Consider the following 12,668-nt stretch of genomic DNA (forward strand, 5'->3'; position numbering starts at 1 on the left):
ACAATGCATGCCAGAGTCCCTCTGAACAGCTACAGCCCTTGGCTATATCGGCAGATATAGTGTGATACAGCTCAAAGTGAATAGCCGTGCAACGTCCATGAAGGGCTGAAAATCGCTTATCGAGTATATTATTATTCTGTTTTCCCTAAGCCTACTACTGCACTTCAGCAGCTTAGCAACAGCATGATTTGTAAAGGTAAGTAGCCTAGCAGAGGATTATGAGTCTTCTCCTCTCATTCAATTCACAGTAAGCAGGTAGTAGTAACCAAGCTAAAACAAATACAGAAACTCCCATGTAAATGAAGGTTTACCTGTCAAAGAAGACAGCTTCTTATTTCACAAAGACGTTTTTCATTTTATCTAATTAAGTCTCATATTCACATTCCATTCTTATGCTAGGATTTCATTAAGTGCATATGTGAGTGTGATATGCATTTTACCATTGTTCCTGTTAAATGTGAGCAGTAATTCTTAAAGTACATTATGCTTCATCTTTTTGAAGTATTTTAAAACTAGTGCTGTTAATGTAAAACAGAATCTTTGGAACAGATGGGAATGGTCAGTTGCTTTGGAGCGAGTTTTTGGAACAAAAGCTTAATTACATGAATACCAAATTAAGATATTCTTATAAACAGTTTTGGCATTTTTGACATTGTGGTAAAACACAGAACGCAAAGAGGAGCCAAATTAACTTAGCAAACAACATGTAGTAATGGATTGATTCTGGAAGTCTACAGGTGATGTTTTCCACAGTCCCAGCAGAGAGAAACACTTAATTGAATAGCCAAATTCTTATTGATTTCTTTGGGAGAAAGATCAAGTCTTTAATTCATGAAAAACTCCTGTTTTGATTTTACTGAAAGTTACGTGACTTAAATCTTGTTTAATATTTTGGAAGCACTGGGTAATCAAATAGTAAGTCTTCTAGACTTTTAATAGCATTATTCTTCTTAGTGCTGCTGTTACCTTGGGGTATTTACTTTTGGCTGTTAGAGTGCTGTAGAAGTTGATACCATTGAGAATGAAATTGGCAAGTCTTAAAACAGAGTGTTTAGATCATAAACATTTTAAAATAGGACTCCATAAAAAAATGAATATTTTTTTAATGTGAAATGTTAGTTGTGTTCTTGGCAGGCTTTGCTTCAGAGGAGTCGCATGCATTTCAAAGAGCTTTCTGCTAACCAGCTCCAGCCAAAAGATGATTTCAAACCAATGGAGACACACAATTTCCTTTTCTCTTTTTCTTTTTTTTTCTCTCTCTTTTTTTCTGTAGGACTCTATATATCATGAAGTTGAAGTATAGCCAACCTTGGCGTGAAAAATTCATGCAACTAGTATACAAAACAGTGGAAAGAATAGAAACACTGACTAAAGATGCCAGTACTAGTCTGTGCTTTAAGAAATACTGTTGACGGATTTTCCTTCAACAGTCTTCAGATCTTCAAACTTCAAATGCTACTGAGTATTCTTTCAGAGCCAGCAGCATCAAATAAGCTCTATGGAGAATTGCTTGTGTTTGCCCTGTGCTTACCGGCAGAGTGGCACAGGCAACTCTGATGTATTGGTGCTACACAAAAACAGATATACCCCAGTGGTGTGCAGAAGGTGAGGGTTTGGGGAAATAACCGTAATAGAATGTATTAATGAAATGGTTCTTTATTCATCACGATAAATTTATTCTCAATAAAATATTAACTTTTATTGTGTAACACATGATTTTTCATTTTCATGTTTGTTGGAAGTAAGCGTGTGATGTTAGAATGTTTGCAGTCCTGCTTCTGATTACTTTTAAAGGTGTCTGTAGAGGACTTTTTTATAAAATATGAACATGGTGTTGGTGGAAAGTATTGTGTTCAGGCCTGTTCCGCAGGCAGAAATCTTGCTTCACCTCGAGCAAATATACGTGTCTCAGTAGAAACTCCCTGTACTGATCAACCAGTGTACATTTTTCAATTATTCCAGAGTAGAACTTGGCAGTTTTTTCCTTAATGTGAAGGCAAAGCTTTCTCCACCTCGGTTTTGAAGACTTGTCTCTGTGTAGTCTGCTGGATACGGATCTGAAAACCCTGCCTGCTTTAGACTAAATGGGGATCATTAAAAGTGATTTTACATTGATCACTGGTTATAGTTGTTACAGTCCTGAACAGAAAAGTTTTACCCTAAACTATTTGCTTCATTATTAAATGTTTGCAGAGCCTTTCCCTGAAAATATGATGTGACTGACATTTGAAGTGACTTTTTTTTTTTTTGCTGGTTCATGTTAACTTCATTCTTTGAGCAAGGAAGCCCTACACAACATGGCCCATAAGTAAATGAACTTTAACTTCAGTTTTGATTTGCTCCATCTGTGATTTGCAAACCAGAAAGGAGGTAGATGAAATTATATAGAAAATTGTATCATTGCTTTAGAAATTTACCACGTTCTTCTTTGGGTAACCTGGAAAGTTTAGTAGAAAGTTTAGTAGAACCCACAGAAGTTGAGTTTTTAAATTCTTATTTAGATCTTCAGTAAGTGTCCTGAATTCAAAGGTAAAAGTACCTACTAGATCCTATTCAAATACTTAACATGTTGCAGATTAGAGATAAATACTGTGCTACAAACACAGAAGGCCATTTATTTCTAAGCTGATCCCTTTAACAGAATGGAAAGGTAACGATGGTAAGAGATACTTATACAAAGATTATTCTTACTATCCATAGTATGTTACCACTTTTCCCATGTTACTTTGGCAAGCAGGACTTTGACTGTCAATGGAAAGGATATAATCCCTGCTTTTTTTATAGTCTCTATTAGAGATGGACATTCGCTGCACAGGATGTGTCTAATCCTGAAATTCTCTAGATTTATATCCGACAAAGTCGTTTTCCTTCAGCTGTTTTCTCTCCTGCAGATCTTTTCTCTCCTTCTCAGTACTTACGGGCAACATTGCTAGTTTTCTCAGTGTTTCTCTGGTGCTACTAGATGTCACTCACAAGGAGTCACCTGTGCTGTTTACAAAGTTGAGCAAATGTTCCTCCCTAATTTATGTTCTCCGATAGGTGACTGGCTGCTACAGCAACAGGAGATTTTATCACTTCTCTGATTTCAATTAAAGTATAATGAGGCACTGAAAAAGAACTGTAGTTATTTAGACTCCAGTTACATTTCCCACAGGAGAGTAAAGAGAGAGCAAACTATGACCTAGTTTCATGTCCTCCTATATATTTGCTTCACAGACCTGCATGACTTGAGATACATGTGTTCTTGGTAGTCCATATGTATGGGACCACATAATGGTAATGAGAAAGAGACTGGTAACAAGAAGCAAATTACTGGAAGTTGAAAGCCGGTCACCTAATGCTTGCAGTCTGGGGGTTTTATTTTTGAGAAAATCTAGGTTTTATTAATTGCATGAGAAATCCAGCTGAAGGCAGTTTTTTGACTAGGTCTGCCCATGTGTGTAGTTTTTGGATCTGACTCTTTAACTGCTTGGAGAAAGAGTAAATGAGCCCATTGCAGTCGTTTGTAAGAGTACGAAGGGTTAAACAGCAAAGCAGAAACACATCTTCATGCTTTGCTTAAAAATAAAAGGGCTGGATTTCAGAAGGAGCTGTAAAGCTTTCAGCAAGAATCAGACAAACACTATAGTAAAATGAAAAGCTGAAATGTGAAGAGTGCGTGATGTGAGATGCCAGCTCAGCGCTTTCAGGATCAGATACAGATCACATTGCTCTGAGGAGACCACCCTTGGATTTGCAGTGAACTGTAGCAGTGGCCGGCTGCTTGGCAATGCAAAGGACCTGTATAAGCTGCAATCCCCCCACATGCCTCTGTCACCCAGTGGTAGCCTCTCTTAACAGTTCTTCACTCTGGGGAAAACAGATGTTATTTACAAGTACTTCTGTCGGGGTGGAAAAATCACCTTACTATATAGACTCCAGCTGCACAGGAAAAATGGCAGAATAAGAGCGATCATACAATAAAGGTTCTTTACTGAGGGTGTTTGTTTTTTCTCCTCTTTGTGTAGGTTCAACATGGGAGAAAACATTACGGCAGATTGGTTTTGAAAGGTAAGCCATCAACTCGTTTCCTTAACAGTGCAAGCAGAAAAGGAAGAAAAACTGCATGTGCAGGACTGCAGAATTATTTATTTTAGCTGATCAAATGTATCTGTGGCCTCAAATGTAGAGAGGAAGTTATGCAGTGTCATGCACATATATGTTCAGCTTCTTGTTTTCTGTCCTTTTTCTGGAGTACGTGATCTGAAGCAACTTACTTACCATGATATGAACTTGGCTCTTAAGATCTTTTGCTGGGGACTATGTAGCATGTTAATATTAGAAAAGGCAACACACTATTTGGGCAGAAGTCTTACTTATGAATGAAAATATTGCTCTTGTTCATATTATTTTTTCCACAAAACTTCTAACCTGTGGCATATTAGTTGACAAAAGCAAATGAAGTTGAAAGAGGACCAAAGCTGGCAGAGAGCTATTTAGCATCAGAGGAAAATTCAGAATTCAGCATTCCTTAAGTGCAAAAGCTTCCTGCAGCCAAACTAAACCACAAGGTCATCATACCAGGAACATATGTCTCTCTTGGAACTTCCTCTAGGCCAAGCCCACTGAGAGTGATCTGGCATTGAGGTTGAAGTGCTCAATCTCATTTTTATTCTTCTACAAAGGGTAAGCAGAAGAATCTGCTCCCCATTCACATAGAGTTTTGCTGTTATCCTTTAACAGAGTAGTTTGCAGCTGTACACGGGTGTGCTTGAGTCGGTATTAACTGGGCGAGAAGGGATTCCTCTTCAGGTTGTATGAGTGCATGCTGTGCTTACTGCCTGCAGCAGCTCAGCAAAATCTGCAGACAATAAGGCCTTTCTGAAGTTGATAAATAGCGATATTAATCATGTCAAACAGAAAATGACTTGCCATCTTGCTGCCTGATGTACAGAAAGCCTTTTTTTCCCCCCCCTGACTTTGCGTAATCTTCGTAAATGCTCAGACTTTTATGGCCTTACTGGCTGATTTGAACACCTTGCCTGTAGTTAAGATACAGGCCAGTTCTCTGAAGCAGAATGAACCTTCACTACTCAAGGCACAAAGCAGTCCCAAGAAGTAAAACTGTTGCTTAGGTTTAAATATCCTAGCCCCTACCTGTAATTAAGATCCTCAGATCTTGATAGCAATAAATAAAATATCGTCCTTTTGTAGAAGGATTCTGCTTGGCTAACACTACTTGAAAAAATAAATATCTGACTTTCTCTGGTCTTCAGCTAGATACGTGGCACCTGGAGAGAAGGATTAAGGCTATCTTTCCATGTTCAATATTACTTTTCTAAAAATTGAGGGCAGTGCTGTTTTTAACATAGTAGACAAGGTAGTACATAGAAAGGATTATATTTTAGTTCTATTCTCTCATATTCATAAATACTGCTGTGAATATTGATACATTGTATTTTTGGTTCTTAAATGGAAAATCAGAAAAGCAAACCATTCTGAGCATGATAAAGCTTTATCTCCATGAAAATGTAGCTTGTCACTGTTACTGAGTTATCTTTGTATCTTTACGGGCTCTGATTATTTTAAAAGTAAAATACCACAGAACAGTAAAAGCACTTTCCCTCCACCAAATAAAATCAAGAGTTCAAATGCATTTCTGTTGTAAATCTCTTCATACCAGTAGAATTGTTCCTGTAAAGACCAACATTTTAATCTGAAAAAAACTTAGCCATTTTATTACCATACATTATTAGCACAACTTGAAAATCCGGAATGAGATGGAATATTTATAGTTCAGTAGTTGTGCAAAAAGGATCTGAGGAAACATTGGCTTTTTCATTTCACAGCTTCCAAAGAGTCAAAAATATTTTAAGACTTAGGTCAGAGAACCACATGAAAATGTCTCTTCTACTGCCCTGTAAGCTTAAAAATGCCCCAGTGATATAGGCAAGCAGAGTGGGAAGTTTCACGGTCTTTCATAGTGACAATATTTAATAAACCTGGATGGGTTTCTCATCAAAATTAATCTTTAAATGTTTCTGGCTTAAATTTTTAGTCTTAACATTTTTTAGAAGTTTTCTTCATTAGTTTAGAAAACTTCAAGTGCATTGTACTGCTTAACCTGCAGGTTATGTTAAATCTGTAGATAGTGTAAGGCACAGTATTAATCAATTGAAAGGAAAACTGTTTGAAAGGAAAAATACAATTCTGTTACAGCAGTAGTGGAGGGGCTTTGGTTCATAAACATGTATGATTTGAGATGACTCACTACCTAATCAAGAATCAGACTAGAAATTCCTTAATTGTGACACCTTACTGGATGTTGTCTGTTTAGAGGTAGAGTGTTTTTAACACCACCGCAAAAGAAATTGTACATTAATGAAAATTACACACTTCTAGTCGCCAGGTTTAGTACCATTGAGGGATTTTTTTTTTTTTTATAGATTGTGCGTTTTTTAGCAAGTTACATCCAATTTGATTTCTCGATGAGCATTTTATTCATCATCATATCATACAGGTCTGGAGGACACTACGGTGAAATACTGATTCTTTCATTGCTCTGTTCTCCCTTTAAGCTTATCACCTGCTGATACTGTTTGCCGTAATCAGAGTAGAAAAAAAGTGGTTTTGAGTAATGATAGAATGAATTGATACCTCAGGTCTATGGATTGAAAATGCAAAGGTAAAATGGTCAGTTTATTTAAACTGATGTTATGAGATGTTTTATTTGTGATGTATTATTAGAAAGCACTTTCCAGTTTGTGAGGTGTTTCAAAACATCAAGGGGAACCCACAGTACCTGTGTGTGTGTAATGTATGTATCACATGAAACATGAAGAATTCTTAATAGGCTGAATTGCAGCTAAGAAGCCTGCCTGAGAGGAGGCAAATGTTTAGAAGAGATTACTGTACATATCCCATTATTGACATTCTGGCTTGAAAAGAAAGACTTTCAGACGATACTTCTGCACCCTGACAGATTGATTGTCATTCTGTAATTACTTTAATTGAAGCAGTGCATTAGCACTGATGGGATAAAGATTTGAATGTGCTTGGTTTGCTATAGTCATAGAAGCAGAATTGTTCTCATATCAGTTTAGACAGAGAGAAAATAACAAAAAATATTCCTCTAAAGGAGTGGAAAAATTAAGTTTTTTTTTTAATCATACGTAATACTTATATCTTCTTCCTTGTATTTTTAGTGCAAGCTTTTATAGAATGTATATCAACAAGCAAACAAGCAACAAGTGAACAAGTTGTTCGCTAAAAGATCCATGAATTATATATATATGAAGTCCACAGTTAATTTTTTTAGCAATATTTGTTTTATATCATATTGTATATGTGCTTAATGTCAGTATTTCTTAAGCTTAAAGAATCATTCCCAAAGTAAACAAAGGGGTACACACTACTGTATGTAGTATTTTGATGCAGGAAGTGCATGTAACTTGCATTCACATAAATAGAAATCCTAGACTTGCAAATATCTCAATCTGAGGGGTTATTCTGAGAATGTATCACTATATGTTTTCCCCGTCTTATACCCCTTAGTAGGCATCCCTTTCTGGCCACTGATGGAGACAGGGTACAGGACTAGGTCTATCTTAGGTCTGATCCTATAGAGCCATTTTGATAGTCTCTGTATGAACACTAAGAAAAGAAGCAGCAGCACATGTTCTGCTATTTAAAAACATATCCCCTGCAAGCTGTTGACCTAGGCACACCTGAGTCAGCTGTGAAATATCAGTAACATTTACATGTATTGTCTGAGCAAGAACATTCTCATTCCAGGAGGAACTGAGATTTTTAGATATGCAGAAAGGAGCCTTTCAAAGTCATGTCCTAAGGAGGAATATGTTTTTGCTTAAAAACTGGAAAATCCATATAAAATGTTCCTCTTAACAGCCTATTTTAGAGTGGATTGAGGGACAGAAGGAAATGTAGACACTCAGTTTACACTGCAGAAAATTAAGCCCAGATAATATACAGGTTAGATAATATACAGGTTATGTCATCGCTACTTTGTGGTTACATGATGTTTATTCTGCAATAGTAGAGTGTTTACATTGCTGTTGTCTTCGTATCCTGAAAAACACAGAGACATCAAGAGGTCTGATTGCTGCGCTTTTATGTAAGCATTACTTGTGTGTTGAGCATGCTGCTTTTCAGTGTGAGATAAATTAAAAATGCTGGAGCTTGAGTAAAGTAGCTTTATATCCAGGAAATGACTAGACTTAAGAGCTTTTCAATTAAATGGAGTGTATCTGGGTTTGATAGATTTAAATGAAGGTCTTTTTGTTATTGATTGTTTTGTGAGACATTACAAATAAGCTAATTGCAATGTATTAGAGTAGTCATCACCTTTGTCCAACATGATCCTGACTGCAGTTCCTGACTGCAGCTTTTGCAGAGCATTTTGAAGAAATTTGGAGAATTATGAAGAACATTCATTTGTATTCTGCTGTCCTACAAGAAGCACGCTTTCAAATGTTAAGCATATGTGTGTGATACCTGCATGCCATGCAGATTGTTGCCTCGCACTGTTTCTTTAGTAACTGGAGTTTGCTTGAATACTGAAGAACCAAAGCAGGTAGTTTTGTGGATACACAGGATGATTTTTTTTTCCTACTGTTAGCCTGGGGTGGTATTGCCCATTATTAGTGCCTGTTTAGATAACACCCAAGTATTAATGAAAATGTCTGGAAAGCAGTCAGCTCTCTTCTACTTTACGCCAAATGTCCCTAAAAATGTGTTTCAGAAGGCATTGGTCACCTCACTGGCTTAAGATTTTTTCAATCACACACTGGACTCATCAGGTGGAAATGGCTCATTCAGGCTTTTTAGTGAAATAGTTATGAACAATTCACAGTAACTGTGCTTGTTTCCTGGCTACCCTGGCAATAAAAAAGAAAGCTCAATGCACAAAGCCCCTTAAAATTCAAAGGCAGCGAGGATCAGGTCGGTTGCTCAGCTGGCCTCCACCTGTAATGGAGCTGCTTTGAGACTTACAGCACAGAGCCTCAAAAGAGCCACTGCCAGTGTGGAGGAAATGGCCACGTCTGCACTGCTGAAAATTAAAAATAAAAAAGGTCGTCTTTTAATCTGAATATCTCTAGTTTGAGCTACCTGATGATGGATCTTATGTCCTTGTTTAGTAGATTCAATAGTGATTACAGAAGTGTCTTCTGCTGTTAGGTATTTGCTGACCTAGAAATGATCTAATATTTTTAAAGCTTACATTGTTAAAAGTTTAAATGGTCACTTAAAAATCACTGTCCTGCAGGCGTTCCAGACTTCAGATCCCTCTTACAGCTCTTTTCTGAGCTGTAATTTCTAACTCAATTACTAACTGCTCAGCTGCTAACAACGCATCTACTCCCCTTTTACTTTTTGTCCTGTGTTTCTGTCCTGTGTGTAATGCTTTACATTAGTGTTCCACAAGACAGATTTAAGAATGATTTAATAACTGTTATTATATGTTAAATAAATACCAACTGATTTAGATATATATATTAATATATATGTTATTAATATAAAATATATTTGAATAACAGATGTGTGGCTATTATACTTTTGGCAACTTTCGATAAGTATGTTTTTCATAATGAATAGCTGTTTCAGTGACACGGAGAAGAGAACTTTTGAACACCAGTTTCTTAGTGAAAAGGTAGTTACTTGTATCGAAAACTGAGCTTTCTGTGTTGAAGGCATGTTTGGTTGAAAGCTTCAGTTGATCCTGAAATAATTGATTGTTATTTTATTACTATGCAAAAAATTCTTATTGATTAGAAATTACAGGTTTATATATGCAAAAAATATATGACTCCAGCTGCATATACTATTAATACAAGATTCAGAATGACAAAACTGCAGTGTTTGTACAGTAGCAATGTCTATGGAGAACAGGCAACACATAGCATTCCTGATTCTGGCCAAAGAGATGCTGAATGTGACCAACAGAGGTAGTCGCTTCTGTCAGTAAAGTACTGTGCATTGACTTATGGGCTTGTCATTCAGTTTTTTAATCCTTTTACTCTTTCTGAAAAAAAGAAATGGAAATTTGGAATCGGTAGGTCTCACACTCCAAGAAGAAGAAAGGTGAAGGAGGTAGGAGCAGGGCAGGAGATAAGGCTGTTGAGGAAAGCGGGAAAGAAGAGACAGCTGAAGTGAGTTGATTGCTATGTCAAGGCTAGACCCTGGATAAGAAGAAAGGCTCCTATGAAAATATATTCCAGATCTTCTGTTTATTTCAGTAGCTCCTTCAACTACTCTTCTAATCACAAAGTGATGAGGACAATCTGCATTGTTTTGAACTGGATCAAGCTGAAGCAAAATAAACACCACATCCCCAAATCCTGCAGGTAGAGAGACACAACTTTCCCAGTAGAAGCCAGCAGCAAGCAGGCTGTCATCACTGTGTGATGCGTTTTTGTTCCTCTGTTAGTCTCTGAGAGTAGACGGATGTCTGCTTTTGCAGCTGCTCCACACATGCCCCTGTTCGGACTAGCCAAAAATACTGTGTATATCTTCCCTACCCCTTACAGAGACTGAGAACTCAATTTCCTAAACCGCTCATGACATGTGGTGAACTTTGGAACCCAGACACATCAGAGACACTTCCCAAGCGCCTCCTTCCAGGTCTAGGCTGCTAATTATGAGCCTACTGACAATCTGTTTTTCCTCTTTCCCCCATACTTAGATTGCTCGTAACTCGCTGTGATACTTCATTGGTGCTTGGCCAGAGTTTCTTTGGGTGACACGTAAAGAATAAACAGAAAGAAGAGAATACCGCAGGATTCTATAAATATTTATTATGCACAATCCTGGCTTGGAATCCAAATACCATATCATTTTCTATAGTGGCATCCTCCACTCCTCCCCATGCTCTCCAGTGATTTAATAAAAGCATAAATATATCTTTGAAATATAAAGTCTTATCCTGATAGCTTGTTCTGTAATTTCAAGCACTTTCTTCATATGCAGCTGAATTCTATGGCCCTTACTTGAGCAAAGCTCCCATTAACATCATTTTGGAACTATTGCCTCAGCCAGGGGCTGCAAGAGACTGCATGGTTTGATCCTTAAGAGATTATTTAAAATGAAACAGTGCAGACTCAATGTTCACTGTGTTTTGTGTGTGTTGTATAATTTGAATCTCAGAAGAGGAAATGTGGGTGCAGTGGTACAATTGGAGGGACTTGATGAGGGCCCTGGGAAACACCTCCTTCTCCATTTTGGAAAAAATAGCTATAGGAGCCTATGCAACTGTTCAGATGCCCTGTCCCACAAGCACTTAAGCAAGTGCTTAAGGTTTTAGGTGCCTGGTGCTCCCCTTGACTTCAGTGCGATGACTTGTGCCCTTCAAGTTAAGAGCCAGGCAGGTTGACCCGAGTGCGTTCTTGTCAAGGTTTCTCGGGCTGCTAGCAGTGCTCCCAGCTCCGTGACCGGGCTGTTCTGAGCCCCATTTCAGCTCTTGGCAGGGTGGTGAGAGCATTGGCCAGTTGCCGTTTACCCTGGGCTCCCCATTCCCACCCCTCCCAATGTGGACAATAACATTGGAGATGTAAACAGTCTGGTGTGGCATGCTGAGTTCAGAAGTTCAAATAGCATAGAAAACATGTCTTCTCTTTTAAGGCACAAGTCCTTTACTTATTTCTTTTCACTGAGATTAGACTAATCAATGTTTTGTTTATATTTTCTATTGTACTGCCCACTCAGGCCTTGCATATGGTGATGAGGATTAATTTATAGGTGTCCTTGGCCTTCTTGGCAGATCTTTGTTTATGACCTCCATCCTACTTTTACAGGAGTTAATAAATATGAATTTTTTCTACAGTGATTACCATTATGTATGTTCTTGGAATAATAAGGTAGCTAAAAGTAATGTGCAGAGCTGAAGATGGAATCAGTTCCCTGCCTTCCCTTTAAAGATAGTGAATAGAAGAGTAATGTTTTGCTCGTTATAGTTTATTGCTTGTAAAGAAACTGTTGTCTTCCAGATGATATCCTGGTTTAGTCATTTTACTGTCTGGCTGTTATCTGACTGATAGGTAGAGAACTTAGAGCAGAACCACAGTGGAAGGGCTTGTTCGTATCCTTCAAACAGCAGCGCTCCAGCTCTTTTTCCAAGGAGCGATGGACAAGTGAAGTGGACTTCCCACATGCATGCACTTGTCTCAAGGCCATGAGCAGCACAGTACTGGCAAGATGGGGTGCCGAGATTACTTTATTTTAATTTTCAAACCTTCCCTTGTTTAGTTATTTCATGGTGGCCAAGACAGTGGAATTTGTGTGTGCGTGTGTTAAAGTATTCGTTTATATTCGTCTATAGTGCAGGAAACATAAAAATAGAGAAATGTGTTTTCAGTTTGATTTTATATATACTGCATGCCTAAGATTTTATCTTAAATCAAGTTTTCTTTGCTGCTCTGACAAAAAGTGAGACTTTTAGATAAAAATCTGAATGACAGAGAAAGCCACAATAAAAATTAGATTATATTTTCAAAGAACAAAAACAATGTTTAAAAAGATAAGAACAAACTGAGGCATTTTCCATAATAGTATGTCACATGAAATCATTTAGTCAGTATTAAATTCTGAAAGAGAAACAAATTCAATTTAGTTTTAAACCATTTTAACTTCAGGGATTTCTCTGCAGTATCCACTTCTATTCCAATATTCACAAA

The 12,668-nt window shown here is 37.5% G+C and overlaps 1 protein-coding gene across 3 annotated transcripts in view; it reads left to right on the forward strand.

Moving 5' to 3' along the window:
* PIEZO2 (piezo type mechanosensitive ion channel component 2) overlaps positions 1–12,668 on the forward strand; it is a 320,150-nt gene that overhangs the window by 147,171 nt on the left and 160,311 nt on the right. For all 3 annotated transcript variants that reach the window (XM_064507195.1, XM_064507196.1, XM_064507197.1), the window contains exon 4: positions 4,008–4,050. In XM_064507195.1, the coding sequence (XP_064363265.1) occupies positions 4,008–4,050 (43 nt within the window). The remainder of the gene's footprint in view (positions 1–4,007; positions 4,051–12,668) is intronic.

Source organism: Dromaius novaehollandiae, chromosome 2 (assembly GCF_036370855.1).
Source record: "Dromaius novaehollandiae isolate bDroNov1 chromosome 2, bDroNov1.hap1, whole genome shotgun sequence".
In the NCBI taxonomy this organism is placed as follows: domain Eukaryota; kingdom Metazoa; phylum Chordata; class Aves; order Casuariiformes; family Dromaiidae; genus Dromaius; species Dromaius novaehollandiae.